Genomic DNA, 17295 nt, shown 5'->3' with positions numbered 1-17295 from the left:
TGGAGTATAATTCTCAAAATATATCAGTAGTAGACCCTTTAAAGAATATATGTACAAAATATGATAGTTCTATATGTAAATTAAGATGTTTTATATACTACTTTTTGTAGTAGTCTGAGGAAGACATCTTCTTCTAGATGTGCAAGCAGGAAGTGAACTGATCTGGTCATGTGACCTTTCACACTAGTCACATGACATTAATTGATTTTAATCAAGACAATCTATTTTGTCATTTAAAAGTTGAATTTCTTGCCCAAAGTCAATAAAAACATTTTTAGAGCTTCCAGAAATAAGAAAAAAGCTGCGGTCACAATTGTGACCGGTGGGATTAAACGGGTTAAGTTCGTTCTAAAGTTGAGCTTCATTTTAAGACCTGCATTAATTATCACAATTCAGGTTAATAATTTCCCAATGTTTTTTTTCAATGGCTTTAAGGTCGGGGGACTGAGGAAGCCATCGTGCCATTTTATCTAAACCCCACAAAATAATATCTTATAATATAGCTAACACCTGCCCCACAGTGATTTATTGAGTGGGTGGGAATAATGAGTACAAGCGTCGCCAAAAATGACGTTTGCACAATTTCATTGCGTCATCATGACAAATGATACAATTGGAAAGTGGAACGTTCCGAACGCGTATTAATTTTACACCCCAGACACAACTTCACAACATACAAAAAAATAAATAGTTTTTTTGTAAATAAAAATTTTTTGAAGTAAGATATGGACGAAATTAATTTTCCCTTGGTCGGACATCACTGGTTTTGGCCACAACCGCCACAACTGTGTTGAGGAGTGATCGCGTGAACAGTGTTGTGGCCGTTCGTTGCCATGGATACAGCGCAACAATCAGCATCGCATGACACAGATGAAAGTAAAACCCGTCCAGTACTCAGACTAAAGATGGGAGAAACTAATGTCAGAAATGATGAGTTATCCCAACTGCAAGCAGAAGTCGAGGAAGAGAGAGAGTTCAAGTAAGTCCAAACATGCAGTTGCAAATCGAGTTATTACACCCTCAATTAATTGTATGAAATCGTTTTATGTAGGGCCTAACTTTGTAACTTAAATCGTTTAGGGACATGTTGCAGGATTCGGTGTCTGACCTGAGGAGCACACTGGCTGATTTGGAGAAGAGACTTCACAGTGTAGATGGAGAAGGTCTGTACATGATCAAACGTACCAGGGCAGTTGTTCCGGAGAGTGAATTAGAAATGACCAAAATGATCTTCCCCAATATTTTAAAATTCTTGCACTGCTCTGCTGTAACTTAGCTACTCCATTATGCGGCGATCTTGTTAGGATTACAAAACGTTTTAAAAGTTACATTAGTATGGTTTACCCACTACCCAGCGGTCTAACTATGGAATTCCAAAGCTGCCAAAATAATACATTAATAAATGTACGAATAAATGTAATAAAAAAAAAAAGAGATGGCCAATCAAATCAAAGAAGGCGGGGTTAGCAGAGTGAGGTAAGCAAAACATGTAGCCTAACGTTAGTTGCCTGAGATAGAAATGTTAAATGACCAACGTTTTGAATTGAAAATATGCATTTATGTGATTCATGTAATTCCTAATTGAGTGTGACGAGACAAGAAACCTTTTACGTTTTCGACATAGGCATACAAATAAAAGTGCATGTGTGCACATGATTTGTAAACAGTTCAAATTATTTCCCAACTAGAATTAGATCTAGAATTTCTGTTTATTTATGCTTTGACATGTTTACGGTTACGGCCTTGCAAAAAAAGACATTTGACTAGTAATCTAAAGAGCAAAAATAATTAACCAAATTCATTGAGTAGCTAATTAAAGCTGAGCCGTATCCTCAATCTCCGATTTTGCATTCTGCTCAGAGAACGAGTGGAGGACCAGATATGAGACACAGCTGGAGCTGAACGAGCAGCTGGAGAAACAAATCACTGTCGTCCGAGAGAGACTTGAGACCCTCCGTAGTGATCCCGCAGGTAGCTTATATACACATATACATTTCTTTTTCAAAATTTTCTTTCTTTTTTGTGTGCCCATATATATTTCGTAATTTATTTCGTTTTTAGACCTCCTTTAGTGTGTCACAAAAATCTGCAATAATAGAAAGAAACACTTGGGGGCACCTGCTGAAAAAATAACACAAGACAGACAGCAACATTACAGTCTATATGGTTATAGTCCATGTCCACGGTTTCACATAGGCTACTTCATTCATGGTTTTCTCTGCTGGCTTTAAGTTCTCTTCATCTTCTTCATCCCGTGCTGATACAGAATGAAATATGAGGCAGGCCCAGGCAAGCTATATTTACAACAAAGAGCAGTGAAATGCTGTTATATTTATGTATTGCATACACACTGCACCATATAAGCCCATATATTTGTCTTACTCTTCAGATCGACTGGCTTCTATTCGCTCTTATGACGAAATGTCCGAGGTAAGCATTCCAGCAGCAACTTTTTTTTGCTATATATACCAAGTCCAAGTCGGTACCAAGTCGATTCTGAAATTTTAAAAACATAACGATACCAGCCTATCGTACCAAGCACCGGGTCAATCAGGATACCAGCTATGCGGCTGCTTTTAAAGGAGAACTCCGGCGCAAAATGAACCTTTGGTCTAATTACACATTGTTACCTAGTCAACCGTTATCTGAGATTTGTTTTCATGATTATCGAATGTAAATAGTTTTATCTCTAAAAACAGTTTAGCCTATAACGCTAGTATATTGGGCATAGTGTAATGACAAATAAAAATCGCTTGTTAATACCACTAACAAGGCTGAAAATAGACCCACACTAACACGGTAGCATAATGAGGGTCCCTACCTTCAAACCGAAGCATTGAGAACTTTGTCAGTGTCCAGACAGTTTAATAAGAAGATATTTTAAACATACAGTCAACTTCGCGTATACAGGCAGAATCCATCTTTGAAATACAGCCTTTACCAGTCGATCTACGAACGCCGATCCAAGTGCGCTGGTGAGAATGTGAACGAGCTATAAGTTGTGATAAGGTGAGCGCGAACAGCAGGCTTGGATCGGCGTTCGTAGATCGACTGGTAAAGGCTGTATTTCAAAGATGGATTCTGCCTGTATACGCGAAGTTGACTGTATGTTTAAAATATCTTCTTATTAAACTGTCTGGACACTGACAAAGTTCTCAATGCTTCGGTTTGAAGGTAGGGACCCTCATTATGCTACAGTGCTAGTGTGGGGCTATTTTCAGCCTTGTTAGTGGTATTAACAAGCGATTTTTATTTGTCATTACACTATGCCCAATATACTAGCGTTATACTAGCTTTATAGGCTAAACTGTTTTTAGAGATAAAACTATTTACATTCGATAATCATGAAAACAAATCTCAGATAACGGTTGACTAGGTAACAATGTGTAATTAGACCAAAGGTTCATTTTGCGCCGGAGTTCTCCTTTAAACAATCCCATGTGAAAAGTGTCAAAGGTTTCTATTTACAACTTGTTTTGCAGCGTTGAGCATTGTAGCCAATCACAGACATGTTTGTTGAGCATGTGATTGCAATGGCCAATCACAGGCTTTTAAAGGGTTAGTTCACCCCAGAGCCAGAGTTGCGACACGCTTTGATGTCGCCGCGACGGCTGTCACGTGGTTCATGTAAGCCCCATTAGTTCCAAAACATACGCGGGCTGTCATGTTCTTCTATGGACAGACAGCAGCGATTGGATTATTAAACGGTAAATATAAAATAAAACACACACCCAAGTACTTTTTAAGCTGTTATTGCATTTTGTTAATGTCAGTTTTGCATTTGGAGAGGCAGGGTGACAACTTAGATAAGTTTTAGGCTATTTTTTTGGAAGGGAAAGGCTTAGTGTTCATGTTCGCAATGGGTAGTACGTTAGCACTGGCTTTAGCGGCTCTAACTTAACTTTTCCTACGAACCTATGTCATTCATCTGATGATGGACGTCTCATGATATTTAGTTTAGCACAACTGGGCTGTATTAGGCTATTGATTCCCGTGATCTTGCTTATAAATTCCGATTCAGCCATTAGCCTACCTTCGTGATCACGCAAAGAGGTCTGCAGTGAAGTCCATTCAGAATTCCAACCAACACAAAATATAAATAATTACGCTGTGCATGTACAAATGAATGATTTAGGAGGGAAATAGACTGCTCCCATAACGTAGAAAGCAACGATATACAGCAATGTTCGGTAAATATTCAACCGAAAAATATTCTTCATAAAATTAAACCGGAGAGATAGTTAATGAGTGAATTAACTATGTTCCTAAATACATATAAGCACATGCATAACCCTCCCTAACCCATTTAAATAAATGAATTGTGTGTGTGTGTGTATATAATATTATATATAGGTTATATATATATATATATATATATATATATATATATATATATATATATATATACATATAAAATATTATTAAAAATATTATATATTATATACATCAGGTTACCAGTTAGCTAACGTTAGTGAAGTGTTGGTCACGTAAGCTATCGCTGCAATTAACCTATTATCTTCCAATAAACATTTACTAAAACTGGCTACATTAAATATAACTACAGACTAGATTCACGAGAGGTCGGCTAATGTGTGTAAAAGTAAAAAAAATACAGTAATTTCATTAATTTACCAGCGAACGTACTTCTGAAGCACTGAAAATGAATGGGGTTCAATGGAGAAACTATCAGTGTTTGGAACTATTGGCTGCTCCACGACACGCGTTACTTCCGCATTCCAAAGTTCCTATGGCGGTCTATGGGAGTGTCGCAACTCTCTCTCTATGGCTCTGGTTCACCCAAAAATGTAATTTCTGTCATTAATTACTCACCCTCATGTCGTTCCAAACCCGTAAACCCGTAAATTAAGATATTTTTGATGAAATCCGAGAGCAATAAACTCAACCAGCAATAGGCAGCAAGAACCAGGAAGCGCTACACTGTGTTTACTACGTGATCAGCGTTGGAGACTGACACAGAAGAGAAGAAATTATAGAATAAAGTCATTATTTTAGTTTGTTTATTGCGCACAAAAATGATTCTCCTCGCTTCACTATTTTAACGTGGTCTTTACTACCATTTGAACGTTGCAATGACGTTGCTGCCTATGACTGGTTCAGAAACCTCTCAGATTTCATCAAAAACATCTTTATTTGTGTTCCAAAGCTGAACGAATGTCTTAAGGGTTTAGAACGACATGAGGGTGAGTAATTAATGACAGAAATTTCACTTTTGGGTGAACTAACTCTTTAAGTTAGACAGAATCCTCAGAGTTCTGCACGCTCACAAATCGTTCCGTTATAACCAACTAAGTATAAAGACAATGTAAATAAGATAGTAATTGCGCAGTATAGACAGATTTTTTTTTATTATACAAGGGGTTTCAGTGAGTTTGAGCTCAACTGAAGTGATATCGGCTATTGATTATAAAGGGAGCGCTCTTTGCTCGTTTACAGTATAACCCATGCATAATTTGAATAAAACGAATCGGTTACCTAACGTAACCTCGGTTCTCTCTAGATGAGGGAACGAGTATTGCGTAAGCTAGCTTACGCTACGGGAAAGATTAATCTTTTCTGAGAAATTGAAGCCAAAAAATTATCCTATAATTTTGTATCCATTGTCAACGCAGTTCAGCTGCAGCAGACCATGAGCGGGCTAGCTAGCAGCTTATTGGTTCGCTCACAGAGAACTGCTTAAGCCTATGAGGAGACGCAAATGAACTCTCGGCCAATGAGAGTCTGACATGCTCTCATTGCGTCAGAGCCCGCCGAAACGGGCGTGGTCAGAGAGTCTAAATTCGCCTCCCAGGCTGTAAACTCTGGTTTTCATAGAATGAAGCGAGAACGCTAGTAGCACAAGCACGGCCAGGAACGCAATACTCGTTCCCTCATCTAGAGAGAACCGAGGTTACGTTAGGTTACCGATTCGTTCTCTTACGAGAGGTTCTCTCGTATTGCGTAAGCTAGCTTACGCAACGGGAACACCTGGTCAACGCCGTGCGTGCTAAGCATCCACTATGAGTCCCAGGGGAGACTCCAGGGAACCCTTATGAGTGGGAATAAATATATGTACATGTGACAAAGGCCAGCAGAGCGGGCCGGAGATTGTGTAGTACATAAGCACATGATAGAGAGGGACAGAGCGAAACCGGTCTGAGTGAATAACTCCCTATAGTGCAGCTAAACCAGAAGAGCTGTAACATACTAGACTGCTAGTAGTTTAGCCTGCAAGGCGGGAACTTCCAGATTGTAAAATCTGACAAAGGTGGAGGGGGAAGCCCATCCCGCTGCCACACAAATGTCATGAATGGAAATTCCGCTGGACCATGCCCACGATGAGGCCATGCCTCTAGTGGAATGAGCCCTGATGCCCAGAGGGCATGGCAGATCTTTTGATGCGTATGCGGCTGCAATGGCATCAACTATCCATCTGGATAGAGTCTGTTTCGAGGCGGCCAACCCTTTGGTGCGCCCACCGAACGAAACAAAAAGCTGCTCAGATCGTCTGACCGGAGCAGTGTGAGTAATGTATAATCTCAGGGCCCTGACCGGACACAGGAGATTAGAGTCAGATTCGCTATCGGATGCAGGCAGAGCCGATAGGGAAATAACTTGTGCCCTGAACGGGGTACCAATCGCTTTTGGGACATAACCATGTCTAGGTTTGAGAACGACTAAGGAGTCATTGGGCCCAAACTCGAGACAGGAAGCGCTACTGGACAGCGCGTGAAGGTCTCCCACACGTTTTACTGACGCGAGCGCGAGCAGAAAAACGGTTTTGAGCGAAAGGTATTTGAGGTCCACGGTGTTTAGCGGTTCGAATGGGGGGGCTTTCATAGCTTCGAGAACTATGGAAAGGTCCCAAATCGGCACCGAAGGGGGGCGCGGGGGGTTCATCCTTCTAGCTCCCCTGAGGAAGCGGATGACCAAGCCATCTTTGCCCAGTGACTGGCCGCGCCGGGGTTCAACGAACGCTGCGACGGCTGCCACATACACTTTGAGAGTGGACGGGGACCTGCCCTTGTCCAACATCTCTTGGAGAAAAACTAGCAAGGAAGGGACCTCGCATGACCGTCCAAATTTCTGTCGGTGCACCATTTAGAGAACACAGACCATTTAGACGCATAGAGCCTTCTAGTAGAAGCCACTCTAGCCTGCATGATCGTGTTTAACACTCCCTCTGGCAAAGCAACGGGTAGTCGTTGATCACCCATGCATGTAGCGCCCAGCGCTCTGGGTGGGAATGCCAGATCGTGCCGCGAGCTTGGGAGAGGAGATCTGCTCTGACTGGAATGGGCCACGGGGTTGTCTGTGACAGCTGAGTGAGCTCCGGAAACCAAGTCTGACCCTCCCAACGCGGGGCAATGAGGAGCACCGAGTGGCGTGTTTCCCTGATTCTCTGAAGCACCTGTGGTAGCAGAGAAACCGGAGGGAATGCATAAAGCGGGCGGCTGGGCCAGGTCTGGGCTAGCGCGTCCTCGCTCTTTGAGAAAAATATTGGGCAGTGGGTGTTCTCTTCTGAGGCGAAGAGATCCACCTCTGCTCTGCCGAATATTCGCCACAGCTTTTGGGCTGTAAGAGTGTGCAGGGACCATTCCCCGGGGGGAATGGGGTTCCTGGACAGACTGTCTGGACCGTCGTTCAGATGACCCGGCACGTGCGTCGCTCTGAGCGAGAGCAGGTGACACTGAGACCAAACTAAGATGCGTTCTGTCAGCTGGAAGAGATTCCTGGATCTGACTCCGCCCTGACGGTTTAGATAGGAGACCACGGCTATATTGTCCGAACGGATCAGCACGTGGTGACCGTGAATGCGCGGAAGAAAGCGAGTGAGCGCGTTCTCGACCGCCAGCATCTCCAAACAGTTTATGTGGAGGAGACTCTCCTGAGCTGACCAGGGGCCGAAGGCCGGTGAGCCCTCGCAGACCGCACCCCAACCCGTGTTGGATGCGTCTGTCGAAATGACTTTTCGGCGAGAAAAGGTCCCCATGGAAACGCCCCGCTGAAACCATTCTGCCACGGTCCATGGCTGCAGAGCTGTGATACAGGTCTGCGTTACCTTTATCAGCTGGCGGCCCGTGGTCCACGCGCGGTGAGACACACGGCTCTTCAACCAGAGCTGAAGCGGGCGTATGCGCAGTAACCCCAGCTGGAGCACTGCGGAGGCTGAGGCCATGTAACCCAACGCCTTCTGAAAAGTTTTCAAAGGTGTGAGTCTGTTCATCTGAAAAGATGCGGCGAGACGCTGAGCACGGCGCGCGCGCGCTGTGTTGACAGACGAGCCGTCATCGTGACCGAGTCTAGCTCTATACCCAAGAAGGAGATAGTCTGACTGGGTTGTAGTGTGCTCTTTGTCCAGTTGACAGAGAGGCCCAAAGCTTTCAGATGGTCGAGGAGAACTGTACGATGAGACAGTAGCTCTCTCTGTGATTGTGCCAAAATCAGCCAGTCGTCCAAATAGTTCAGTATTCGCAGCCCCTGACTCCGCAGGGGGGCGAGCGCCGCATCCATGCACTTCGTGAACGTGCGGGGTGCTAGGGATTGGCCGAACGGAAGGACGGTGTATTGATAAACCTGGCCTTCGAAGGCGAAACGTAAGAATGGCCTGTGAAGGGGATTTATCTGAATCTGAAAGTAAGCATCTTTCAGATCTAGTGAAATGAACCAGTCCCCCTGGCGCACATGCGCGAGGAGTTTTCTGATAGTGAGCATTTTGAACGGTCTCTTCATGAGAACTTTGTTCAGAAATCTGAGGTCTAAGATTGGTCTGAGGCCGCCGTCTTTCTTTGGAACCAGAAAATAACGGCCGTAGAACCCAGACTCGCTCATAGATAGAGGAACTCTCTCTATAGCCCTTTTGCACAATAGTTTTGCTATCTCTGAACGGAGCAGAGTCACTGCTTCTGGGTTCACAATAGTTTCTAGCCGCGCTCGGAAACGTGGAGGGCGGCGGTGAAACTGTAAGCGATAGCCTAGCCTTATTGTGTTTAGCACCCACTGGGAAATTCCCGGAATAGCTTCCCACGTTTGAAGCGTAACGCTAAGGGGTGAATGGCTACATGGTCCCCGTCGCTGCACATAGCGGGCTGCGCGGGCGCGCTCAGTGTTTATGACAGCGGGACTTACACTCAGAGAGGAGTTTAAGGGCCGTGTAACAGAGTGAGCAGAGGTGGGACGCGCACACGGGCTCGTGGGCGCGCTTATGCACTCTGAAACTCGAGCGGGTTGCGGGTTGGAACCGCTTTATGAGAGTGGGCTCTGTGAGAAACACAGAAACTGAAATGCTTTTGTGTATGAGTGAACACAGTGTTGTGGGCACATTTTCTACACAGGAGGCTTTTATGCTCTTTTTGAGATTTCTCTGGGTCGCCGTGAAAACGGCGTTTGTGCTCATGCAAGCGGGAAAGGGGACCGGCTTGGTAATGGCGGGGTACACTGCTGTAGTAGCCGCGTGAGCGGGGACTAACAGAGGGCGAAACTTTGACGGCGGTCCGGCCGCGGCGGGAGAGCGCCGTCTTTTCCTCAGCTGTGCTAGGCAGACTTCGAGTGATCAGGTTTCAGCGTGATCCTAGGCCGAGGCCCCCGGGGAGGCGGCGGTCTGTGGCGGCTGTCAGAGCGAGAACGAGGGCGGCCGCCCTGGCGTCGCTGAGAAGTCTGACTGTGCTGAGCTGGGCGCTGGGGTGGGGCTCGTGCAGGAGGCTGGTCATGTGAGCGGCCTGCAGAGGAGCTAGCGCGACGAGGCAGAAAAAGATTCATGGCCTGGGAGGCTTTCTGCACTTCAGAGAAACGGTCAACGATACCCGTGACAGCAGATCCGAAGAGGCCGGATGGAGAGAGCGGGGCGTTGAAAAAGGCGGCGCGCTCAGAATCTGCCATGTCGGCGAGTGTGAGCCACAAATGTCTTTCAGACACACAAATGGTGGCCATGCATTTCCCCAGGGCTTGAGCAGCAGATTTTGTAGCACGAAGGGCAATGTCCGTGGCGCTCCTTAAATCCGCGACTGAGGGGGGATTTTTTCCGCTCTCGTCCCATTCACGAAGTAAATCGCCCTGTAGAATCTGAAGGACGGACATGGAGTGGAGTGCAGAGGCTGCTTGGCCGGCGGCTGAGTAAGCGCAGGCGTGAAAGCTCGAAGTCGCTCTGCAGGCTTTAGAGGGAAGCACAGGTGATGAGCGCCATCTCGTGGAAGGCGGGCATAAATGTGCGGCGACCAGGTCCTCTACAGGGGGAATGGAGAGATAGCCCTTTTCTGCGGCTCCGTCCACAACGCGAAGCGGGGCGGAAGAGTCAGAGCGAGTTCTGGCAGAGAGCGGGGCATTCCAGGACTTCGTGAGTTCCGCGTGCAGTTCAGGCAGGAAGGGCGCGGCCCGTTTAATGACGGGAGTCGAGCGCTGGCGGAAGTAGCTGCCGTCCATACGGTTGATGGTCTGCTCGGGGGGAGGGGACCAATTGAGCTCGAGGCGTTCGACGGCCTGTGAGAGGAGGCGCACTAATTCCTCCTCAATTCCAGTGCGGGTCCCAGAGGATTCTCGGGCCGAGGAGGCGTGAGAACCAGACCATTCCTCACTGTCTGAAGCGAGAAGCGAACAGGTTTCCTTGATGTCCGCGGCGTCATGAGAGGCGACAGAGCGGCCACTCGGCGGCAACTGTACGTCCGTAAGCGGCGGAGAAGGAGAGCGGAAGGCGACAGGCTCCGGCGGGATGAACGCTTCCAGCTGGGGTTCCGGCGGCCTCTGAGAGCGGTCGTTTCTTCTTCAAGCAACTTTAGTGGCCTGAAGTCGAGTCCGCAGGGTCGACAACGGCATCTCCTCGCAGAGATCGCAGCCGCCATCGGCGAGGGCGAGCTCGGCGTGCTCCAATCCGAGGCAGAGAGCGCAGATGACGTGGCAGTCTCCAGTCTCGAGGGGAGCGCGGCAAGAACCTCAGGAGGATTTACGAGACATCTTTACAAAGACGCTCGGCTCTTTTAGATACAATACAATAATACAGGAAGCTTTTTCGTAAAAAGGATACAAATCCGTCGGATGGCGCTAGCTCGCAGGACGGCTGAAGGTGGCGAAGACGGCCGGCTTCCTCAGTCTCCCAGATGCTCGCTAGAGTTGCCTTTTCGCCGACGGCGGCTTCTCTCAGGATCAGCAAATGCGTGTAGCCTCGCTGAAGAGATGAAAATCAGAGTTTACAGCCTGGGAGGCGAATTTATACTCTCTGACCACGCCCGTTTCGGCGGGCTCTGACGCAATGAGAGCATGTCAGACTCTCATTGGCCGAGAGTTCATTCGCGTCTCCTCATAGGCTTAAGCAGTTCTCTGTGAGCGAACCAATGAGCTGCTAGCTAGCCCGCTCATGGTCTGCTGCAGCTGAACTGCGTTGACAATGGATACAAAATTATAGGATAATTTTTTGGCTTCAATTTCTCAGAAAGGATGAATCTTTCCCGTAGCGTAAGCTAGCTTACGCAATACGAGAGAACCTCTCGTAAGAGAACCTTTATTTTTATACTACTATGTACACACTGCAAAGTTTCAGCAGTGACAGTGACAACCGAATTAACCGAATTAAAATGCGGGACTGATTCTGAAATTGAGATGTTTGACAAGAAACGGGACAAAGAAAATATGATAGGGTACATTAAAATAGAATTGTGCAGCAATAAGTGAAATAGAACTGCCACATGTTCTGTTACCTGAAATGTGTAAACCTTGCTTTTCATTTTATTACAAACTTTTCATTAGATTTTTTTTTAATGCAATGTTTACTTAACTGAACAATATTTGGCTACATGCTAATGTTTTAATGTATTATTTTCTTATTTATAATCATTAATAGCATTAAAAATGAACTCATTTAATATATTTAATATTTTTTATTTTCAAATAGTTAAATAAAATATTAAAACAAAATGGTTACACTTACAATAGTTTTTGCTATGGTACTGAAATTGGTACCAATTTGACTGGTATTGGTACCGATTACAAAAATTTTGGTACCGTGACAACCAAAGAGCCCAACATATACACATCTCCCTCCCTCACACCCCCTTTCTGTGCAGCATGAAAGAGACGCTTCAGTTTATGCATCAGTTCATATACATTTCATTTTCAGCGGCTACTGTTGCGTGGTGCAATTGTTTCTCATTACAGCCTGGCTACCTTACTATGGTCCTCTGCCAAAGACGAGATTAAAAAAAAATCTGCTGAGACAGCCTGCGAAAAATATTTAATTAGTGAGAAGTAATCTGTAAATGAGGGAAGAGAAGTGAGAAAGATTTGAGTGAGCCATTCTACTGGGATGGGTTGATAATTGAACAGAAAATGAAAATGTTTGGGGTTACTCATGACCCCTAGCAAAGAACCTTTAACGAACCTTTAATTTTGTCCTAATTATATAATCATAAGAATGTTCATGTTATTTATGTCTTGTCTTAAGTCCATGTGCTGAGATTTTTTTGTGTTCAGGATGCTCTCAGACAGAGGCTGAAATTGCTTTCTACTGAGAAGAGCGGCCTTCAATCCCAGCTGATGGATTTCCAAATGAGAATTGTGCAGGAAGGAAAGGTGAAGCTCTACCAATCTTCTATTCAGAAAAATGCCCTCTAGTTATGAATCATCTCATATTGTTGTACACAATCTCCAGCTATTAATTGTAATGTTAATTGACATTATCATGAGGGAGTGAATGAGTCTAGATTCGGGCTGCTGAATTCCCCTATGCCTGTAATTATCTAATGATTATGCTGACATAAGAGTCCTAATTATTTCTTCATGCATGAACATTTTTTGTATTATTTACACAAGTGCCTTTATTATGCATTTTGTTTCTTCTAGACTTACCAGAAAGTCTACGAAGAGAGGTGGGCATATCTTACAGAGATTGCAAAGGTGAACCACACATTTAGAATAAAATTTGATCAGTTTTCCAGTTTGTTTGGTTTTGCTTTTATCCAAAGTGCTTTGCAGTGTAGGTATAGCCTGTGTCGTGTTGATAACTATGATAATGTGTCCTTAGCTGTCCTCAACAGTGGATATGAGCAGAAAACAGCAGATGGTTCTAGCCCGGAGGACAGCACTGGGTTCAGACAAAACGTAAATCTTCAAATGCACTGCACATCATCAAATGACGCCACTTTTGGTTCAGAGAAAACAATGTCAGTTCTTATATTTTCTGAAACATTTTCAAGTAACATGGAAAACCATGCAGAGTTTAGCCATTCAATTATTACAAGGAAACCAGAATGTGATTATCTCATTATGTACTTTTCACTGGTAGGTCCTACTTAAAATCCTGAGACTTGAGTATTAACGTAAAGAGATAGTTCACACATAAATTGTCAGTAATTACTTACCCTCATTCAAACCTGTATGAATTTCTTTCTTTTTTTTTCTTACCAACACTGGATTTTTTTCTAAATATTTTCTTTTGTGTTCTACAGAAGAAAGAAAATCATACATACAGGTTTGAATATATATGGGTAAATGTTTAGACTTTTAATTTCTAGGTGAACCATGCCTTAAACATTCAGAGCCTGGTTTAATTGTCTCATAAATATACAATTTACATATAAAGTGAAACAGATGGATGGTCTGTGGATGGATGGCGGTTGGGTACTTTTGAATACATCGTTAAAATGTTGGATGTCCTATAGCCTACCTTGTTTTTTATTTCCCTTTCCAGCAGAGGCCAGGAGGATATGATGCAACATTCAAATATGATGAAGGTGTCTGTCAAAAAAACACCTGCAAGAAGCCGACTCCCTCAATTAAAACATTAATGCAGTGCATGAATCCATCAATTATTGTTTGATTATGTCTTGAAAAAGTGTCATAAGCATTATTTTGGTTGGGCCACTCTGATCTCACTTATGTTCACTATAAATACTTTTAAATACATTTTTGAATTGTTTCTTGACTTGTTTGGGTTTTGTGAGCTAATTTCATCTCAAGGTAGTTTATTTAAAGGGATAGTTCACCCAAAAATGAAAATGATGTCACGAATTACTCTCATGCTGTTCCAAACCCGTAAGACCTTTGTTCATCTTCGGAACACAAATTAAGATATATTTTTTGATTAAATAGTAACAACATCGATAAAATAGTCCATGTGACTACCGTGGTTTAATGTTAGAAAGCAATGCGAATACTTTTTTCTGGGCCTTGAAAGTGGTGATTACATTGCAGTGCATGTAGTGAAAGAAAGAGTAAATAATGACAGAATTTTTTTTTTAATTAAGCTATTCCTTTAATTAAGTGTAATTTGTCATATCAGATGTTAATAATGTTATGATACTTATTCATGCTATTACTAAGAGTCATGATTAAGACAGTATCTCATAATTATGTAATTTCAGTATACACCTACATTACATTTAAGACACTGTTGTCGAAAATATTATTTGAATGATAAAAGAGAGTTTGAGCAATGGGTACAAGCCACATATGTTCTTTCTGAATCGTGACGGAGCTTCGAGAGCAGCCTCACCGGAGAGGAACGGGGCGGGGTGTGTGTGTGTGTGTGTGTGTGCGTGCGTGCGTGTGTGTGGGGAGGGATGGCTGTGCAGGTCTGCGGTGCGGGGCTGAATCTCAATGAGAAAGCGGCCAATGCAAGACACGGAGAGTGAGAGAGACAGACAGACAGTGAGAGAGCGAGCAGCAGCTGCCGACCGACCAGCCAGCCTCCTCTGCGGGACAACAAAGGAGGTGCGGGGCTCACATCACGACTCCTGTCAGCACAACTCAACATCTGAATCGTGACCATTCAGAAGAAATCTTGAATATTACCAACATCTTCACCTTTAGGCAAGTAAAAATGTCTATTTATTGTCTGTAAGAAAAATAAAATAGTCCGAAAGCTCGCAAATATTTTGACCTGTCTGTTAGAATGTTGTTTTGGTCATTCTAATTCATTTGAATAGTTCGGATTATCAGTTATGTCATTGTTAAATGGCCATTGACGTGACGTTCAATTTTGTCCGGATCTAAGTTATTCGAAAATATATTAAGAAATTCAACTCAAACAAAAATGACTTCAAAGTTTTTATTTCAGAATTAAAAGTAAGTTTTATATGTTTGTGCGCCGTAGTCAAACTGTCTATGTGATGTATTCTTGAAAAAAAAATATTTATTTCATTTAAAATAGGTTTTTAAATATTTTATTCACATGTTGATCTTTTTATGAAATGTTCAGGTAGAAAAAAAATCTCTTGATATTACTAACTAAAAATGAATTTGCTTCAAATAAAAAAAAATTACTTGGAAAAAGTGTTTAGAACTTTTTGGAAAAACACAAAACAAAACAAAAATACGATGAAGTGTTCATTTAGGCTACATGCACTTTTCACTTGACAGTAGGCTAAAATCTGTTTTAGAGTCAATAATCCAAAATAGGCTTTGTAAAAACGTATAGCCTATAAATAGCCTATACTATAGCCAATGAAAGCAATATGAATACAAAGACCTCATTCCAATAACATGGCGTGTTTTGAACTCGATCAAGGATTTTTAACATCGGTCCTCCTGAAATCAAGAAACAGCTATGCATTAATGTAGCACAATAATACACTTTTGCACAGGTTTCAAATATCATACGTTAGTGTTTTGCCATGTCAAATGAAGACTGTTAAAGACAACAGGATGACAGACGCAGGATTTAACGAGCTCCAAGAAACATGTAAGCTGTCATTAAAAGGTTATTTTCAGACGAGACATCAATTCACATCTAGGGTAGCCTATGTCACTGGGTTGAAAGAGCATGCAAGGATTAAATTGACTAGTTTGGTAACTTCCTTTTTCTACATTTAATTTTCACGGTTTAGCCCTAATTTGACTGGACGACATGGAGGAACATTTTGACGAGAGGGACAAAGTGCACCGCCATAGCCGAAGCGCGGGACGGGCGAACGGGCTGCTCAGCCCCACTCACAGCGCTCACTGCAGCCTGTACCGAACGCGCACCCTCAAAACTCTGAGCTCGGAGAAGAAGGCGAAGAAAGTGCGCTTTTACCGCAATGGTGACAGGTACTTCAACGGCATAGTGTATGCCATCTCATCGGACCGCATTAGAACCTTTGACGCTTTGCTGGCCGACCTGACCCGAACCCTCTCTGACAACGTCAACCTGCCCCAAGGGGTCCGAATCATCTACGCAATCGATGGTTCCAAAAAAATCACCAGCATAGAACAGCTGGTGGAAGGTAAGAAGTTCTTTAATGCTGCAGCCCATTTATGTTTTTATAGACTACTATAATCAACATTTGTAAATGAGTATTTATAGTAGGCTAGCCTATTTATGAGTATAGTGCTTCATGGGATTGTAGTTCTTTCCCACAGTCTTGTAGCCTACCCTTGTCTTTTTGTCTGAGTTTCAAAAACTTTTTTGCTTTAAATCAAAGTTTGTAGTGTTGTGATTCACCATAGCTGATTGGCTTGGTTCATGGCTTATAACTTTAACTAATTCTATTTTAAAGACCCACTGAAGTGCCTTGAAATGCAGCATGTGTTGATGTAATTTCCACTGAAACAGGAAGACAGGGTGGGACATAATCAAACAGCTCCTCCCCTTTTTTAAAGTAGCCAATAGCGTCTCGGTAAAGCAGCAGTTTCCTCCTAATCTCTAAATGTTTCTCCTCCTAATCTCCTCCATTTCACTTTAAAATATAGCATTCTGTGCAGAATTCAAATGGGTTCGATACGTTTTGTGTTCTGCGTCGACTAGCTCATATGATCCGGTCTGTGCTATCGTGTCTCTGAACAGGAGCAGACTGTGTGCGCGCTGTGGCGGTTCGCGTAACAATAATGTGAAACCAGACTTAATTTGCCCCAATGGAAAGCATATCTACACTGTCTGAGTTTTTCCCTATCCCCTATTTAGTGCACTATGACGAGCCATTCACCATGAAGAAGGTTAATGTAATAGTTAATGTGTGAACAAGTGACCGATTTTAGCTGCAGCTTCAGCTATTTATAATGTAAGCACACTAGCTTATAGATAACAGTAAGGCAAACATTCATACTAAAATTTTGATTTCATGGGGACTTTAAAATCCCTATGGGAAAAATTTATGAAAAAAAAACCTGGAACCAGTGCTGCTGAAAAAGGGGGCGAGCACTGTTCAGCATATCTTGGGATCATACAAAAAAGTATGTATGAGATCATAAAAATTCATACAAATTTGCAAGCAATTTGCCAAAATATAAATTAGATATGAACTGCCACGAGAGTGTTGACACGTCTCGAGATTGTTTTTCTATATCGCTGCCCCGCGTCTTAGTTTTTGTAATGCAGGAAGGCATGAATGGCTA

The 17295-nt window shown here is 43.3% G+C and overlaps 2 protein-coding genes across 4 annotated transcripts in view; both read left to right on the top strand.

The window, feature by feature from the left end:
- Positions 1-786: 786 nt before the first annotated feature.
- Positions 787-13926, top strand: ccdc169 (coiled-coil domain containing 169). Its single transcript, XM_056239644.1, has 8 exons — positions 787-979; positions 1081-1163; positions 1861-1971; positions 2390-2430; positions 12457-12555; positions 12826-12879; positions 13007-13083; positions 13673-13926. Exons 1-8 carry the CDS (start codon positions 834-836, stop codon positions 13767-13769), a joined length of 708 nt encoding a protein of 235 aa, XP_056095619.1. The 5' UTR covers positions 787-833; the 3' UTR covers positions 13770-13926.
- Positions 13927-14507: 581 nt separating this feature from the next.
- Positions 14508-17295, top strand: part of dclk1a (doublecortin-like kinase 1a) — a 68966-nt gene continuing 66178 nt past the window's right edge. Inside the window, exons 1-2 of one of the 3 annotated variants that reach the window (XM_056239612.1) lie at positions 14508-14793; positions 15810-16187. In XM_056239612.1, the coding sequence (XP_056095587.1) occupies positions 15830-16187 (358 nt within the window). In that variant the 5' untranslated portion in view covers positions 14508-14793; positions 15810-15829. The remainder of the gene's footprint in view (positions 14794-15809; positions 16188-17295) is intronic. The other 2 variants (XM_056239613.1, XM_056239610.1) reach the window with 2 other exon arrangements.

Source organism: Rhinichthys klamathensis, unplaced genomic scaffold, assembly GCF_029890125.1.
Source record: "Rhinichthys klamathensis goyatoka isolate OS25496 unplaced genomic scaffold, OSU_Roscu_1.1 h1tg000569l_1, whole genome shotgun sequence".
Lineage (NCBI taxonomy): Eukaryota > Metazoa > Chordata > Actinopteri > Cypriniformes > Leuciscidae > Rhinichthys > Rhinichthys klamathensis.
The sequence above is the reverse complement of the archived record's forward strand: the minus strand, read 5'-3'. Positions and strand labels throughout refer to the sequence as shown.

Coding starts and splice junctions, on each gene's coding strand:
- ccdc169 (XM_056239644.1), top strand. CDS start 834: ATGGATACAGCGCAACAATCAGCATCGCATGACACAGATGAAAGTAAA. Junction 980..1,080: donor GAGGAAGAGAGAGAGTTCAA/GTAAGTCCAAAC, acceptor TAAATCGTTTAG/GGACATGTTGCAGGATTCGG. Junction 12,556..12,825: donor GAATTGTGCAGGAAGGAAAG/GTGAAGCTCTAC, acceptor TGTTTCTTCTAG/ACTTACCAGAAAGTCTACGA.